At 34.3% G+C, this 19774-nt stretch overlaps 1 protein-coding gene across 7 annotated transcripts in view; it reads left to right on the top strand.

Annotated features, from left to right (window-relative positions):
• The first annotated feature begins 459 nt into the window (after positions 1 to 459).
• Positions 460 to 19774, top strand: part of LOC129261019 (cyclin-dependent kinase-like 5) — a 45246-nt gene continuing 25931 nt past the window's right edge. For 3 of the 7 annotated variants that reach the window (XR_010296646.1, XM_054899049.2, XM_064114150.1), the window contains exons 1-5: positions 460 to 797; positions 1259 to 1420; positions 6732 to 6766; positions 10593 to 10638; positions 15667 to 15748. Coding sequence is in view for 6 of the 7 variants with exons in the window: in XM_054899049.2 (XP_054755024.2) it covers positions 1384 to 1420; positions 6732 to 6766; positions 10593 to 10638; positions 15667 to 15748 (200 nt within the window). In the remaining variant the exon portion in view is untranslated. Of the gene's footprint in view, positions 798 to 1151; positions 1421 to 6731; positions 6767 to 10592; positions 10639 to 15666; positions 15749 to 19774 lie in introns of all 7 variants that reach the window. The other 4 variants (XM_064114148.1, XM_064114152.1, XM_064114149.1 and 1 more) reach the window with 2 other exon arrangements.

The raw sequence follows: 19774 nt of genomic DNA on the forward strand, positions 1-19774 counted from the left end.
ATGTGAATGCACTTTCAATTATGGCTTGCTCATTGGTGTAAGTACAGTGGCCGGGATTGAACCCTGCTTTCAGGCGCCTTTCCACTCGGCCACGGCACCAGTCCACATGATTACTGAAAAAAAGTAGGGGCTAAAGTCTGCCCCCCTCCCGGGCCCCCGGTTTCAATATCCCCTGCATAGAGGTGGATCTCTATTGTTCCCTGAGATCTGCATGAAAATTGGGGTGGGGGGGTACACATGGGTCTCTCTTTTAATTGGGCAGCGTATGGTACCGGTACTTCCATTCATTCAGGGGTCAAAAGATTAACTCACCGAGTTACTTGACCCATGTTATAGAAATCGTAGAATGATCCATCAAATTTTGCTCAAAAACAATTTTTGATAATAAATAATGTCCAAAACACGAATGTTAAACACGCCATCTTGAGGCGGATCAATGTATAATTTGTTGGCATGGCAAGCGCATACGCTTCGTATTTTCGATCGGACGACGACGATCGACGCGATCGGTGATTCGGTACGAATACGCGGCTGCCGACCATCGGCATCAGATCAGGTTGTGAATGATTTACGAAATGGACATTTAAGGATTCTTGTAAAATGGGGATCATACGGATTTCATTTTGAAGATGGATTGAATCACGGAAAGTTTACAGAGCGAAACCGGCAGCATTTTTGAATGATTTGAATCGAAAATCTGCCTTCCCTGCCTGGACCGGTCGTTGCATCTGAGTGTCAGCCAGAAGCAACGGGGTGGAAATCACAGCAAATTGGTGGAGGCAGAGAAACCCGCGCTGGTTCGTTTTCCATACCCTATTAAGTATTATTAAGTCTAAAAAAGGCCTAATAATATTTATTAGGACTACGAAGTTAAAATTATTATTTTATTCTTGTAAATGAAAACTCAAGATGAAAAGTAATGAAATCCAAGAAGATTTTAGAATGATCATTTTCCTAAATTTTTAACTTGTGGATCCGGATATCGCATTGCCATTGGCCATTGCATTGGATTGCACCAAAGAAAACATGCCAAATGAATTAATTTTGTTTGCAACGTTAATAAAAGTTAAAAAGCTTTCTGTTTTGACTCAGTTGCACTGCTGATTCTCTTTGACATTGAAGTTAACAAATTGTTTTTTGGAAAATTTAAGGTGGAATGGCAACCAACTGTGCAATTATCTTGTTTGCTAGGCCTAGGACCGGTCTACCATACCAATTCTGATTTCTACAATTTTAGCTCTGTGACTTTTCTTCAAAGTTTTAGAAAACGTTAGACATTGAAGTTCAGGCTCCTGTGGGCTGTTGCACAACGCCAAATTTTAGATGCTCATTCAAGGAAACACTCGCCATCCAGCTCCAGGGCTCCAGTTATAGACCAGAAAGATGAATAAGTATGAGGTGCTGGGAATCGTTGGGGAAGGTGAATAAATTTTTGTTGTTGTCTTCTCCACTAGCACTGAAATCTATAGTCTAGACTAACATTAAAGCTATAGGCCTAGATCTAAGTATGATGTTAGACTCTTCTAATGTGTGATGGGGGAACCTAAAGCTACGCACTTTGTTTACAAACGATAAAAACTATGCCAATTTTAATATTCTAACAAATCATCTTTTACAAATTTGTGTTAAATATTGTAAAGATTCGTAACCAAAAAGAAAATATCACAAAGCTCACTATTAATACGAAAATCCCGCCGTGTTTTCCGAACACCTTGATTTCGCCGCCCGATATAGAAGGGGTCCTAAAGCTACGCACTCAATTTATCATGCAAAGAAAATGTATTTCCTGTATCTAGACTTCTAAATAATGTTCATATTCTTATAGAAAAATATGAAATCAAAAAGAATATAACTCCAAAATTCCAAACAGTTGCTGGTTTTCTCTGTATTTAGCGATTTATTGCAGCCTCTGTAGAAAAAACTGAATAGGAATCGTTCGTCACACTGCAGTCACTAGCTCCACACACAGAGTGCGCATTTTGCAATTGAAATTGCATGCGCATTGGAGTGGTGCGTAGCTTTAGGACCCCCTACCATATGTTTTAATAGGCAATTTCTGATTATTTCATTTTTTGTTAAAGGGGAAGTTCACCCTGACAAAAACTTTGTTGTAAAATACCAGAAAAAATCATTAAAGAATATTGGAACAGGGATTGAGGAAAATTCATCAACGATTAAGAAATTTATCAGAATTTTAAGTTTTTTATTTGTGTCTTCATAAACGAGCAGCTGTCTCATACATGTTGTATGTCATGTACCAGTATGCATAAATTTTGTATTTAATGAACCATGATGACTACTTTTTGGAGCGGACCGTATGAAATGATTTGTCTGTTACTGATGGTACAGTAAGAACCACTTTCAATTTTTGAGAAAGTTATATTTTATTGTTTGTTTTACTAGGCCCTACTTGATATGGAGAAGCTGCTCACATGGTCTGATGGCACAAATAAAAAAAATTAAAAAATTCGAATTTATGTATTTAAAAAAATCTTTAATGGATTTTCATAAAATCTTCACCAATATTTGTTATTACTTTGCTGCTATATTTTACGATAAACTTTTTATCGTGGTGAATGTCTACAATAGTTTGTAGGATGATCCAATAAAAAATAAATGGTGTTTAGTATCAAGATTATTGATATTATTTATTATTATTAGAGGTGCTTCCTCCCAAACAAGTGAAACGTATGACAAATTTATAATATAAAGCAAATCAAAGACTAAACAGCATCTTCTCTCTCCGTGCCATCATGGTGCCATCAACATCTGCGCACTCCCTGCCCGGTTGGCTCCCACTGTGGGGCTTGATGCAGTATACCCAAAGAAGAAGAATAAGCGAAGAAGAAACATGGAGATTATCTCCAAGATATTCAGAGACTTTTGTACAATATGCCCCAAACTGCTAAAGTACATTTGCACCAAATACTAGTGAAGTGACTATTGAGCAAATTTCTCATTTCTACTGCTTAAAGGAGAATGAAACTTTTGGAACAAGATAGCTTGTGTGAAAACAGAAAAATCAAAGAAACAGATCAACAAAAGTATGAGAAAAATCAGACAAATAATGAGAAAGTTATGAGCATTTGAATATTGCGATCACTAATGCTATGGAGATCCTCACATTGGCAATGCGACAAAGATGTGCGATGTCACTTGTGAACAACTCTCCCCATTACTTTGGTATATATTTCACTTAAACTGCCTCTTTTATCACATCTATCAGTAGATCAAGTGTTCTTTCTATAGGAGGGCAAGTAATACAGATTTTCAAAGAATACATCATCGACGAAGAGTTCGTATCACCATAAGAAAACACAAAAAGAGACATTTTGGGGGTATTTCATAGTCCATCAAAGGAAAAGTTGTTCACATGTGACATCACATATCCTTGTCACATTGCCAATGGAAGGATCTCCATGGCATTAGTGATTGCAATATTCAAATGCTCATAACTTTCTCATTATTTGTCCGATTTTTCTGTTCTTATTCTTTTATTTTTCTGTTTCGACACAAACCTACTTGTTCCAAAAGTTTAATTCCCCTTTAAAGTGCTTTTTTGCTGACTGTGTGTTATTTTCTTTAACCCTAACTAGACCGGGCTTTTTTGGCTGTTCTGTGGCCGGGGGGGGGGGGGGTTGATTCAACCCCCCCCTGAGATCTCGGCCGCCGATCGCGCTAGCGCCGCAAAAATTTGCACGCTGGTAGAGTGCGATGTAATCTACAGGGCTGTATGGTAAAATTTTCAAAAATAATGAGATTTTATTTTATATGAATTAATTATGCTAATTTATGCATAAATTATACTTTTTGCTCTAATTCACTAAATAAAGCTCCTAGAATGCTAATTTTTGGTAAAAATATTCTTTGTAGCATTCTTAACAATCACAATTGAAAAAAACTTTGGTTTGAAAATCAATTTCTTATGTATTTTATTGTTTTATGAATTTCTTATGTATTTCTATGTTTTTCAACCTTTTGTTTTTCTTTGTTTTTTTCACCAGATTTATTGCACAACCTTTTTGAAGCATAATTATGCTAAAATCAATTGATTTCAGCTGTTTAAAGCAAAAATAATCGTATCTTTATGAATAAGATGAGAAAACTCAATTTGCATTGACTTTGTACACAAAATCACGTTTTGGAACAATTTTTGGTCTGACATGCACTTACGAAATGTTGCGTAATTTCGGAACCGCGTACCCGGGCGTCGCAAATTTGGTCTCAAAAGATGCGCGATACTTGAAAGTATAAACTCTGTGAGTGGCGCGGTAAAAAAATTTCGCGCGGCGAAGTGATCGCAGAAAATGTTGAGGGGGGGTTGATTCAACCCCCCCCGGTCAGTTTAGGGTTAAGGTTAAATGTGTATTCCTATGATGTGGAGGATTGAAAACAATTTATTTTGCAAGATAAACTTTGCAATTTTACATAAAAATCTAATTTGATTGGGTGCCCCATCCTAGCCCAATCAAAATGAAATATGTGTGTTTTTATTTTTCTCTATGAAAACCTATTATAAAGCATGGTATAGGCTAAGACTCTTAGGATATATATTTGTTTTAGTGTAGCTTTCAGATATCTAATCACTAAATTATATGATAGGTGCTCAAATACCCATTTTAAATAGAAAAAAAAATATCTGAGACAGGGTGCTAGATATCTGAGATTTGAATATTTGAAATTTCACAGAGAAGTGGCAGTTGGAAGAAGATCGAATGGCCTCTAGCCCTCTACACTTGATTGCTTTGTAAGATGATACTCAATTATAGTTCACAATATGGACCCTTTACCAAAGCTTTAGACAGGCTTTAATCATCCAAATACAAAACAATTTATGCACTTCTGGGCCATGTTTTTTTTATCATAACCAGCTGCTATTAAAAAAAAAAGTTCTTTAGAGGAAAAAGAACAAAATCAGAAAAATAATTAGGTGAAACATTGAATGATATCGGACAAATGATATTAAAAAGTTATGATTTTTTTTCTTTCAAATTTGTGAAAATTGGTAGTCACTATACCCATGGATGGAGTTTTCAAATTGGCTCAATTGGTGATGTCACAGTGATGACTAACTATAAAATCTTCCATTCACTCCAACAGGCTATGAAATGGCTAAAATGTTCAAAAGTTTCACTTCAAGTTATATTTTTCTTTCATAGAATGAGGACGTAATATAACATGGTAACTTACTTATATTTTGATACTGTCCCCCGGGGGGGCCACTTCCATTGACGAGTGGATACCATGCGCGACCACGGGGTCTCGAAAAGCACCCTAAACACGTATTTTCCATGTTCTGAAAATGCACCCCTTAACAAGTATTGGCGTCTCAAACTCTACCCTTAACAAGTATTGGAAACAAAACTATACTCTTGGCAAATATTCCCTGAAATGAACCCCTAAACAAGTATACAGCGATATTTTATTGTTGTGTCATGGGTCCGTCGGTCGTCGGTTTTACCTAATTTACACACCATTTGGTTTAGTACCTACGGCCCCATCTTCCTCACCTCGCGCAAATCGGGACTCTAAACACGTAGTATTGGGGCAAAAAGGACATGCTTTATACAACATTTTAATTTTGTTTTATCATCCCCGCAAATGTGACCCTAAACACGTAGCTTTCCTAGCGAAATAGATACCCTTTTTTCATTATTTTTGTGTTTTTGACACCCTTATCACGTTACGTACGTAACGTGCCCTATCTTGAAAAAGACATCCTTTTTACGTGTTTTCTTGGTCGCGCATGGTATCCATTCGTCAATGTAAGTGGCCCCCCCCCCCCGGGTACTGTCCCAGGGGAGTACATGTAGGTGATACGCGCATCTACAATATCTGCCAGATCAAATTGGTTTTAATACTGAACATATTGATATATCCCAAAATCTCAAGGCCATAGCTGCAGAACCCCATCTCGCTCATGTCATTGTTCTACATGAAAGGTGTGCACAAAGCAAACTGTACACTGAATGAGATTAAAGGAGATGGTCTTTAGAAACCATGGGTGCAATACTGCACCTATTGATTGGCACAGAGTGTCCATGGGTTGCTGCTCTTCTCAATGAGTTTAGAGGATTAAGTGATCATTGTGGTTTACTAGGTGGGAAGTCAAACCCATTCATTTGTATGGCATGTCTGAGCTATGAGAATAATTGATTTAGATTCAGAGGAATAACTGAGGGGAAGTCATTACGAAGATGTGAAAGTTTTGTCCATGTAGAAATATTATCATCCCTTACTAGTTAGTAATACTTTGGATCAAAACAAATCACCTTTTGAAAGATTAATTGAAAAATATCTTTGGAATACCTGAAGATTCGTTCAAACGGCTTTTAATGATGTAGCCAGTAGCCGGCCCCCATCAAGTTCTGGAGTTTCTTGTTATTTATTTATTTATTCATTCATTCATTTATTTATTTATTTATCAATTAATTAATTAATTTATTTTTTGTTTTATTTATTTATTTATTTATTTATATAGGCCCCTATTTATTTATTTATTTATCTATTCATTTTATTTTTTTTTTTTGGGGGGGGGGGGGCTTATAAAGTGTAATTTGTATCACTATCATTGAATAGGGTAAAGATGTCATGTGCCTATAATGTGTAGGCATTTGTTGTTTTTCCCACTAATATTCAATGGGAAAGATGGAGACCAGGATAAACTTGCTTGTTTTTTAATGTTGATTCATACATGTAACTTATTTTTTAAATGTTTTTCTTTATTACAGGAGCTTATGGTGTAGTAATGAAATGCAGACATAAGGTAAGAATTATTCTGTTTACCTTTTATAGTTTTGAATGGAAATCTTGTTTGTATCAGAATTTGCCTCTCCAAACTTTCCTTCACAGCGAGGATACTATATTGGGAAATTCTTTTACATAATGTACATGGTGCACACTTGATAAATTGTATTATTGATTATTGTGCTATATGTAGCAATAGCATTGATGAGTCTTGATTAGATGATTGGCTTATAAAATGGATTTGCCCTTGCTCAAAGAATAAAACTTAAAAGAAATTTAGATTATTTCAAAAGGCTATAAGATTTTATATACTTTAGTTTTTCCCCCATCCTTTTAATTTCATTGGGAAGGAGGGATAACCCAGTGATCTTTTGATGTAGTGCCTAGAAAATGCTCAGAAATCATGAATGGTGATTTATAAAACCCACATACTTCCCTCAAAGTCATGGAGAGCAAATTTTTGTTACAAACATTTGAAAAATACCTAAAAAATCTGAGGAAAGATACATCCAGTATGAATTTATTCAGATAATTCAGAGATATATATTAAGTTAACACTATGAACTCCCAATGTATACAATTTAAATAAAGTTCTCCAAATATACCCTTGTACAACATTGAGATGTGATGTTGATGGGAATTTGCAATGCAACTTTAATATGCTGACATTATGTGGAGACAACTGCTGTCATTCCTTCTTTTTCACCATCTCTCACAAATCTGCAAGACATGCTGTTGAACTATGATAATAGAATGTGCCTTATATTTATGATGAGACAAGATGGCTAGATTTGGTTCCCTTTTGGATGCTATGATTTCAAATTTACATCTTTGCAAAATGTGATTGAACTTTGCAAGATGATTCAAATTTAAAGGACAAGTCCATCCCAACAAAGGGTTGATTTGAATAAAAAGAGAAAAATCCAACGAGCATAACACTGCAAATTTCATCAAAATCAGATGTAAAATAAGAAAGTTATAAATGACATTTTAAAGTTTTGCTTAATTTCACATAATAGTTATATGCACATCCCGGTTGGTATGCAAATGAGGGAACTGATGACATCACTCACTCACTTTTTCTTTTTATTTTATTATAAGAAATATGAAATATTCTAATTTTCTCATTGTCCTGTGAAGCAAAGTTTTATTTCTCACTGAACATATGGAATTACCATTGTTTATTATTAATGGTTCAGTCGAGTTGGTCCTTATTGTCAAATCTGTAAAAATTGAAATATTGTATAATTCAAACAATAAAAACAAAAGAAATAGTGAGTGAGGGACATCATTGATTCTCTTATTTGCATGTGACTAAATTGTGCATATTTAACTATTTTGTGAAAATAAGCGAAACTTCAAAATGTCACATAAACTTTCTTTAATATTTTACATCCGATTTTGATGAAATTTTCAGCATTACGCTTGTCTGATTTTTCTCTTTTGATTTAAATCAACATTTTAATGAGGTGGACTTGACCTTTAAAAGTCAGCATAAGAATATTTTGGGTGCAGGGATGGATTAACAACAGAAATCTTTATGCTGCCTGATTATTGAATGTGGAAATAATTCAGGAAGGGATGAAGGAATAAACTGCTTTACCCAACGGTCAGACTACAATTGACAAACATGCATGGATGCATCCCATGTGTATACAAAGGGAGCAAGTTAGATACAAAACTTAGAGTGGACTGTGGTTACTATTATTAGAGTTCTATTTACCAGTTTGGCACTTTTACTGAATGAGTTTGGATTACATAAGACCATCAAGGCATAGAGTCGATTGAAAATACAATCTGAACTAAAGTCAACTGTCTGACTTTGTAATAAAGTAAGGATAAAAATAATCAAGAATTGCTTGGAAAATGCTGAGAATTAATTAAATTCTAGACTCCTTTATTTTCCTGTATACGCTGCAGTATCAGCAGTCATGTTAAAAAAATAATATCCATGCCTGGTTCTGGGTGGTATTAAAATTCATGTCTTTTATTTCTACCAATTTCTCATGCCTATGTTGCCAAAATGTAAATTTGGTTTATATGAAATCAGAATCAGCATTCTGAAAATAGTAAGTCATGAATATGCTGAATAATTACAAAACTTCATGCTGTGTGGTAATGTAAATCTGTTTGTCAAATTGTGCTAAAATATTGTATTTTTTAGTTTATCACGTTGATGCAAATAATACAAGTGTACAATATACATGTACTTGTGTACAGTAAAATTTATAGTACTCTCAAATACTTTCATGAATATCCTTTTTATATTCCAAGAACACTATAATCAAATTAAAGGGAAGACTGCCTCAGTGTAAAAAAAAAGAAATTCTATATGGCACATATATACATGTACCTTAAGTTTCCTAAACTACATCCAGGATGAAAATTCAAACCAAAGTGCAATGGAACAGTGAAGTAGTGATGTACACTGTTCTTCTTTGAAATCCAGTGACTTTTGATCTTGTTTACGGGTGTATTTTATTTAAAATCTCAATTGCTTGCAGTTTACACCTAAATGTTATACATTTTTATGTAAGGTGCAAAATATCGCAAACGATACTTACATGTGTACAGTATGTATATGCCCACTGTGAAATTCTTAAAAGATAAATGAAGTTGCCTAGCCACAACACTGTAGTAGGTTGCTAGCTATGGTTATCTTCTCTTGGCAAATAAAGTGATTTAACAGCCCATTGTTTGCATAAGTATGTCTCTCTGAAGAGTTCAATTATAAATGCTGTCTCTTCATGCTTGATAATTCGTATCCAGAAATCTACTTATCTACCAATTTATAAAGCTTTGCTCATTTGTGAACCAAAATGAATAAGATAGGGTCACAATGGGATAACCCATGCATAGAGGTACACACATCTTGTGTCTATTTCCAAAGTGCATTAATTTCAATTTTCCCAAATTAGTGTAAGGGTCACTGGGGATTAGGCGAGATGTGTTCATTGTTGCCATGGAGTTGATATTTATAACGTGTGCATATTCACTATACTAGCACTGGGTGTTGCATAGAACCAGATATGAAATGAGTCTGACCTAGATTTCGGTAGCCGTACAGGTATTTTTCAAATCAGATATTATACATGTAGCTCTGTACGTTGTCGTTGTGGATAATGGTTCAAGAGTAGATCTATAGATGTGATAATTTCAAATGTACATGTAGAGTATTTTGTTTTAATAAACCATTTAACCTTTTCATGCTAATAGATGTGTATCTTTTTATGAAAAAATTAATTTCAAGATCAGACAATATAGAGTAATTGATTTTATGATGGTTTACTGCGAGCTTTAGTTGCATCAAATGCAGTCAAAGTCCTTTACTTCTTTTATTGATGCATATAAGATTTTATATGTATTTAGCCTGTAAAGAAGCCAAATTTGCAAGTGATTTTCAGAGGTAGGCTGTACTCCTATGCATAATTTTTATAGTCAACTATATGATCGTGAATGGATGTTTTCAGTTCTATATCTAGTTCTACATGTACGTACACTGTAGTTATTCAAAGTTTTATTTTTACATATAGATGCATAACCAAACAAAGCAAGTACACATGTATGTCTACATTTTATACATCCACATTTCCAAACAAAAGTACCTTTACATGTAGCAACAATGTAGTCTTGAGTTTCCTATGAAGTATACACTGTAGTGCTGGATACAAGTGCATGTGCTGTAAAATTGGACCTACGTGTACATGTATTTTCAATTTTTATGTACCTACCGTTATGTTATAATAAGGTATTAAGTCACTATTGAAAATTATTTACTATTTACTATTTTACAATTCCAACTATTAATTTCTTTTCCAAATAATTCGTGTTTTTTTTTTCTGCAGGAATCCAAAGAAGTGATGGCCATCAAGAAATTCAAGGATAGTGAAGGTATATTGAAGAAGATCTTTAAACCTACTATGTTTTATCACAATCTGTTAAATACCCATTGATTTTTTTTGTCACTTTCATTGCTGCATATTGTAGCAATGGGTTAAAAATACCTATGGTACCCAATATTTTGGATTCTTTTGAAATACATATATACCTGCCCAAGTTTTTGCTCTCTCATAATGAACTGGTTTGTCCTGTCTATTTGTATTTTATATAAAAACTTATATAAAAACTTATAAAAGATACAAATAGAGGTGGCAAACCACAGTTCATTATAAAAAGCAAAAATTTGGGCAGGTACAGGTGTGTATAATGTATTTCAAAAGAATCTAGAATAGTGGGCAGCATTTTTTTCCCCTTACTTTTCAAAATTCATTGTTAAGCATACATGTACATGTACATAACATAAATGCAGTGTACATACATGTACATGTATGTACACTGCATTTATGTTATGAGTATGAAACATGCGAAGTGTAAAGTTACAAAATATCACTTGGTAACCCAATTAAGCTTAAATTCATAAGCAACAAACTTCGCAATGGTACATGGTCTAAAATAATATTTCAAAGAAACTGCGTGACTGAGAGCACACATCCGACATTCCTTGCTCCTCCAATGCATATTTACTATGAACTTGATTGCATTTTTCATTTTAAGTCAATATTGAATAGTCAGAAGATGAGTCCAATATGAAACCCTAATAACAAACATTGAAATTAAGTTTACAGATTATGCAAAGTGAGATATCTTCTTGTCACATACAATTTATTGATGCATTTCACTGGTTAGTATTCACACAATTACAGTCAAGCTTCTTTTACACAGACACTTTTCTGAATGATATCACTATGTTCTTAATTGATTTTGACAAGATAGGCCAGTGGTATGTGGGTCATTTACACGAGGAAAATATTTTCCAGATCTGTTTGTACTAGATCCAATAGATCATACACTATGTATATGAAGTGGTCTTTGACTTGGCTTAATCATGAGCTACAAATGATTTAAAAACACTAGCATTTTATCAGCTCATGCCACCAAGGTGGTCTGATCTACAATTAGTCTGATCCAGATAGCGATTTTATTATATGAAAGAATTTTAATAATCAACTTCCCATGGTATAGTATGGTAGTAGGAGGTGTTTGATTTTGATATTATGTGCCTGTTTAATAGCCATGCTACAAACATTGTAAATATGAGGTGCCAAAGGATGCCTGCAGGCTACAGCTTTGTATTAATGCAAAATCATTACAATGTTTGCTTTTTGTAGGTACAAAATACAAAATATACATGTACTTGTAATTATCATCTTGTAAAGTAGCAAAAACATTAGGTGTCATGAACAGACTTAAACTTATATTACCTTTGAATATCCTTCTTAATCTGTATTATACAATGATTTTACCGCATTTTAACTATTGTAATATTGTTTGGGGAAATTGTTCTGATTGCTCTTTGAGTAGATTAAGAATACTTCAAAAACGTGCAAAGAATTATCACAAACTCTAACCCTGGTACACATACAGCACCATTTTTTGCCAAATATAAAATACTCACTATAGATCAAATTAATAATCGACAAAACTGCTATATTTATGTATTCTTATTACAATAATCTCTTGCCAAACTTTCTTAATAAATGTTTTGTACAAAATAAATCACTTACTGGTCGTCTAAACCAGACAAGCTAATGATCTCTTTATTCCAAATTTCAAATACACATTTTCACGAAACACTATTCAATATGTCGGACCCAAACTTTGGAATTCTTTATCGAATGAACTCAAACATTCCCCCACACTCCTGTCTTTCAAACGGAAATACAAATGTTACCTTCATACTCCTTAAGGTAGTTTTATATTTGCCTCTCCCTCCCCTTTATTCGTATTTTTACTTTCTTTTGCTTTGTCTGGGGTTTTGAGGTCAAGTATCTTTTTTTTTTTCATATGTAATTTATGTATTCCATTTTTTTTCTTTCATTGGGGATTGACCTCGATAGATCAATATGGCCTTTGTCAATCCCCTCCACATTTTGATTTTCTATGTCTTTTTTATGTAATATATTGTAACTATTTATACTTGTATTTTATACTTGTATTGTTTATTATCTATGTATGTATTCGATTGTAATGATATTGCATGTTTTTTACTCAATATGTGGAAAATAAAATTGAATTGAATTGAATTGAAGACAACTGTAGCAGAATGCTCAGACTTTGTGGTTCAGTACTGGCCACATTCCATTTAAGTAAATTTACATAAAAGATTATTCTTTCAAAATATTGAATTCATTGAGTGATAAAAATTAGACACATGGTATATCGAAAAATCTAAAAACACACACATCTGCATATAAGGTGTCTAGATTTAAAAACAATTTGGCTCCTGAAATTTTCTTAATTTTTTTTTCCTTTAGGTACATGTATATCATAAACAGAACTTCTCAAACATAATTGACTTGTTAAGAAGAAAAAAAAAACACCTAGGATACATTATTTTATGCTAGCTTTCTGTTCTAAGAAATTGGTTTGAAGGATAATGATGATAATTTATATTATTTGTATAGCGCTTATCACAAAACATGTCTCTTGGTGGTTTCAAACTGCCCCGTTAAATTACAAGAACTTTTTTAGGCTAAAAAATACCCATTAATTATTCCTGCATTCACACCGCCCTGAAACATACCCTTCGGGATAAATTCCCGAAGTTACGAGCATGCGCAGTTATGGTCTGATAAGCAAGCGAGGCGCGAGATTCAAAATCACTAGCTCAGCAGCCACCCACGGCGCCCGCACCCAACTACGCACATGGGCTAAAAGTTCCCGTAAATTGCTTTCACATTGCCAAAATACCTGCGACCTTGGAAAAATCCCCGCGAAAGTTCTCGTAATTTCGCCAAGTACCTACCATTTAGCGGGTATTTCCTTTCGGGGAGATTACGCGTAATTTGCTTTCACATTACCAAAATACCTGGAACTGACGAACTTCGAGGCGGTCTGAAACCACCTTCTAAGAGCATAGGAAAGAATAGATAGAGAGAAGGAATTTCAGCCCAAAATTATAGTAATTGTATAGTTCACAGTGGACTGCAGACAGTTGAGGGGCTTCATATGCGAAGGGAAAGGTTATTTAACAAAAAAGTAGGTTTTTAACATGGATTTGAATTTCTCTGTTGAATCTGCTTGTTATATACTTCGTGGTAGATTGTTCCAGAGTTGAGGGGATGTGATATAAAAAGACTGTGAGACTGTGGCCCATATAAGACTGGGTATTGGTAGCAGGAACTACATGTATTAAGAGTGATTTGTTAATTGAGCGGAAGTTGCGGGAGGGTGAATATAAATTCTGATATTTGAAGATAGACTGGAGCTGATTTCTTCAAACATTGGAAGGTCTGCAAGAGGATCTTAAAATCAATTTGTTCCAGGACCCAATAGCATGTGAAGCTCCCTCATCAGTGGAGTGACAGTCTCCCATGAACAACTATTAGCAATCAGTCTAACGGCTGAATTTCGTACTCAATGCAGTTTGTTAATTTGTGCATCAGGAAGACCATATAAAAGGATAGTATAAGATACATTCTTTTACATGTATGTAGCTTTCTATTGTAAGAAATGGGTTTGAAGGAAGGGTCTTAAATAATAAATTGCATAGAGAAAGGGTCCTAAATGTATAATCCAGTAGTCAATCAAAAAAATAAAATCAATGCAATGTGCAAAATTACCCCCTTTAAATGAAGATTTGAGTGAGAAATGGAATAATCCATTAATATTTGCATTATCAACTCTTAACAACGCATATCAAAACGATATTTCTATACAGATTTTGATATACATTTAACGGACATTATCTTTAGGTGTATCCTCATTTTATCTATTTCTATCTTCTGCTTTGCTATTTGCATAATTTATCAATGAAATGTAATTATTTGCATTAAATTGTCTCAGTACATGTACCTCCAAGATTAGATATCAGAGAGGTACCCGTTTTACATAGTTTTACTGCAGTTTTTACAAGTGTAGGCCTATGGTATTGGTATAAAGCTAGAGCTGTAATTTCTAGAGCTACAGTTCCTAGGAATATTCGGTAAAATTCAAAAGAAGGCATATTCACAGAGATCAATGATTGTACAATTTTAATGTTTAATTTGAAGTCAAATGAAAAATGAATCTCTTATACTTTCTATGCTTTTATTTTTGTGTGTAATGATTGAATTATAAAGATATACTGTATTGTGATTGATGATCTCAATTTGAAAGTATTTGCAAACTGTAATTGAGATCAGGGGCCCTACGTGTACATGTATGTATATTCATTGCCTAAAATACACACCCTTTATGACACTGATGTGAAATGAGCACCTGTATGTAATTGATCCATCTAAAGCAGAGGTTGTGAACACTGAACAGGGCTTCATTATTCAAAGCCATTGTAAGATTACATCAGTAAAGTGATACTTTACATATATAGTAAAAGGATAAGATAAGTTTTAATAGACTTTTTAAAATTTGGGGAGCTGTTTCTCATTGACAGACATGCCTTTTTCTGTAGGCCTATGGTTGAGAAATATACAAGTATCCGGGATAAAGTCCCCAGTTTATTACAGAACAGATAACAAAAAAAAAACATTCACAGAATTTGTGAAGATCATGAAATTTACAAAATTTCACAGAAAAATAAATGCAAATTCTGGCCTCCAAAATAGGAAGAAAAAAATGAAAATCAAAGCAAAATCAAAATTTATCAAAACAAAAATGCATTGAAATGGAATATTGTAGATAAAACATGTACTTTGTTGTGGTAAGCATGTGTTTGCCTAGTTAATCTACACGAGTGCTTGCACAGTACTGGTATACAAGTTAAAGTTTTGACTATCAACAATTGAGTTATCATATTTCTGAAGACACTGAATAGATGTCTAGAACACCAAAGGACACAGAATTTCGAAAAAAAACTTGAAAACTTAGCGACTTAATAGTAAAGATATTATTTAATATCATACATGTTTGATTAACTTGCAGACAATGAAGATGTAAGAAGAACAGTTCTTAGGGAACTCAAACTCCTACGACAGCTAAAACAAGAAAACATTGTAGAACTCAGGTAGGTTTCTCCATCCAGGAGCCTGTAACACAAAGATAATGATTAATTGCTAATTGCGTTGCATGTGTGTTTTCTCAGTAGGCTGACTAGGAATTCATCAGAATTGTTCTTTCAAATTAGCAATTAATTGCTAAACTTGGTTACGGGCCCAGGTCACTGGTCCTTCAATTTCATTCCCATTTGTTTTGTTTTTTGATATATTTTGTTAATGTTCTTTATCTTGTTATGTGCCATTCTTAGATAGCACTATAGAAATTATAAATCAAATACAGTATTACCTCTATTGTCTCGCCCACCGCGGAACGGTTTTCAAAGTGGGGGGGGGGGGGGGGGGGGGGCTGACCATGCAAAAAACCACAAATCATATGGTCATTTTTACGTTTTTGTACATGGTTTAGGAAGAAAGTGGGGGGGGGGGGGGCTGAAGCCCTCAAGCCCCCCCCCGCTTCCGCGGCCCCTGTGGGGGACGTGCATGTTATGCTGCAGTCGGAGGTCACATGGTAAAATCAAAGGTCATTTTCAGGTCAACGTTAAAGTTTACATGCAAGACTCTCTTATGACACCTACATGTAACTCCGCAACCATAAGTCACTTTTCAACCATACTTGGATGGTAGATGGACTTAGGCGACCTGCATGTTATGCTGCAGTCGGAGGTCACATGGTAAGATCAAAGGTCATTTTCAGGTCAACATTAAAGTTTATGTGCAAGGCATTTATGACAAGTGTTATTCCATCCCAGTCATTTCACAATGAAGTTTCGATACAATTCTGTTGTATGCCCTCTCAAATCACGATATTTCTGTTTATTTTCATATGTGGGCGTTACACAAAATCGCTTTTGCCTTGTGATTGTTATTAGAATTATTTTTATTATTATTATTATTATATCGTTATTACCAAGGCTCCACACTAACTTTTTTTCTTGGTTGCCCGATCAGCCCATCAAAATCATCAATTTCATATTTTTGGTTGCCCGCAAAGCAAATTTGGTGGCCCTAAAACAATAGAAAACATTACAATTTATCTAAAATTTGGTAGCCCAACTGGGCCACTTAAGAGTGAGCTTTTACAGCATTTTGGTGGCCCCATTCTCATTTTTGGTTGCCCTGGGCCACCGGGCCACTGCTAATGTCGAGCCCTGGTTATTACTATTATTATTATTGTTATTAGTATCAGTATTGGTATTAATACTAGTATCATATGTAGTAGTAGTATTATAGTTATTATTATATCATTATTATCATTCTGATTATTATTATTATTGTTATCATTATTGTTTATTGTTGTTGACTGTTTACCATTGCAGTTAATATGATTATTTATCAGCATACAGTATGAACATATGGGTCTGTACATGTATTTGTCTAGGTAAACCACAAAATGGAATCTCTTTTCCAAACCCTTCCATGTTAATACCACTATGGCTACCACAAATACCACATGTACATGAAGATACCGCTACCACAACCTCAAATTCTACAAAAACAACACAACATACATGTACATACATGTAAGATTACAACCTGCATGCATGTAAAATCATGATATCAAGTTGTTTTAGTTTGATAATGATAAGGAACATCATTTTATTGAGTACAATATCTCTAGAAAGAGTATTGTGTGAGGAAACTGTACAGTGTACATTTGCATGCTGTACATTGTAAATTTAGCTTGTTACCTAGGCAACAATATTTTCCTTTATAGTTTCATATCGGGAATAAATCCCCTCTCCAATATGGCTTCATTATAATATATAGTAGCTATAAAGCTAAAGTGAGAGTTGCAAGTTGGATTGGTTTTTGTTTATCATGATTAATTTTTACACTGCATTGAATGAAGAAAGCAAATAACTCATGCTTTCTGTGGTTTAACACTATTACATTTGTTTCAAAGGGGAACACAATATTAGTTCATGTACATGTACAGTATGTATTAACATTTTTAAAAGAGTTTTGTTTTGTGAAATAATTCAGTTTATGTGCTAAAATTAATGTTTAATAGATAAAGTGTTTGTTTAATTGCTATTGATCTTCATTTATTGCAACTATGTGGTAATTTAGATTATATATATTACAAATGAAATAGTTGACTCTTACATGTACATACATTTCATGTATCAAAGAATGATAATTACTAAGTTATGAACATGATCTTAAAGAAAGTTTACAATCATAATTATAAAACAAACCTTTAAGGAAGGAAATATTACAGTATACGTAGTAAACAACAAACACACAAAACAACCTCACCCAAATGATACTTGCAGGCTAATAATAATTTCAGATTTTTTTAAATTTTGAAAATATAATAGATTTGGGCAATGTGGCCATACAGGAAATTGCTATAAAGCACTGTCTGATGTTCATCAATACTTGTTATGAAGATAAACTACTGATGAATGGTAAATGCGACAGGGCATTAATAATATCACCTCTATTCCTGCAGCACAATAACTATGGCAGCTTATTAATATCGAGGAGGCCGAGTTTATTACCAATAAAAGCCAAATGCCAGTTACGAATGCTGGATGCCCCTGAAATTTTTTATGACATTTAATTGATCTCTATGACAAGGCAATAAACAAGAAGTAATTATTGGATTGGGATGTATAAATTGAAAAAGGGATTCATACATTGTGAAATTGATTCACCTTGTGATGGGAATGATCAATTATTAATGATTAGAAACATAAATGGCCAATGAATGGGAGGGATGGCATATAAGCAAGTTAATGTTCTCCTCTTGTACGTGAAGATACACATACATGTAGGGAGTTTTGGTTCAGTAATTTCATTTGCACATGTATGTCTGTGGTTTTTTGTCTCACCTGCATAGCAGAGTGAGACTATAGGCGCCGCTTTTCCGACGGCGGCGGCGACGGCGGCGGCGGCGACGACGGCGGCGGCGGCGTCAACACCAAATCTTAACCTGAGGTTAAGTTTTTGAAATGACAGCATAACTTAGAAAGTATATGGACCTAGTTCATGAAACTTGGCCATAAGGTTAATCAAGTATTACTGAACATCCTGCCTGAGTTTCATGTCACATGACCAAGGTCAAAGGTCATTTAGGGTCAATGAACTTAGACCATGTTGGGGGAATCAACATCAAAATCTTAACCTAAGGTTAAGTTTTTGAAATGTCATCATAACTTAGAAAATATATGGACCTAGTTCATGAAACTTATACATAAGGTTAATCAATTATCAATGAACATCCTGCATGAGTTTCACGTCACATGACCAAGGTCAAAGGTCATTTAGGGTCAATGAACTTTGGCCGAATTGGGGGTATCTGTTGAATTACCATCATAACTTTGAAAGTTTGTGGATCTGATTCATGAAACTTGGACATAATAGTAATCAAGTATTACTGAACATCCTGTGCAAGTTTCAGGTCACATGATCAAGGTCAAAGGTCATTTAGGGTCAATGAACTTTGGCCAAATTGGGGTATTTGTTGAATTACAGCCATAAATTTGAAAGTGTGTTGGTCTAGTTCATAAAACTTGGACATAATAGTAATCAAGTATCACTGAACATCCTGTGCGAGTTTCAGGTCACATGATCAAGGTCAAAGGTCATGTAAGGTCAAAGAACTTTGGCCACGTTGGGGGTATTTGTTGAATTGCCATCATATCTCTATAAGTGTATTGGTCTAGTTCATAAAACGTGGAAATAAGAGTAACCAAGTATCACTGAACATCTTGTGCGAGTTATAGTAGTTTTCAAAATCAGCACTGCTGCTATATTGAATCGCGTGATGCAGGTGAGACGGCCAGAGGCATTCCACTTGTTTAGTGAATGGTAGACAGAGACAAAGGGAGGGGCAAATATACATTTTTTTTTTTGGGGGGGGGAGGTCATGCTCACCCTAATTCTTAGTTTAGGTACTTTTATTTTTTATCAAATTTGCTATTCATGTCTTTCTTTCTGTCTGTTTTGTTTGTCCTTTTCTTTCTCGTCAGTAATAGGGTTTCAGCACTGAATAAATTTTGAGACTAAAAAACTTGTTTTGAATTATG

The sequence above is a fragment of the Lytechinus pictus genome, unplaced genomic scaffold (genome assembly GCF_037042905.1).
Source record: "Lytechinus pictus isolate F3 Inbred unplaced genomic scaffold, Lp3.0 scaffold_19, whole genome shotgun sequence".
NCBI classification, from domain to species: Eukaryota; Metazoa; Echinodermata; class Echinoidea; order Temnopleuroida; family Toxopneustidae; genus Lytechinus; species Lytechinus pictus.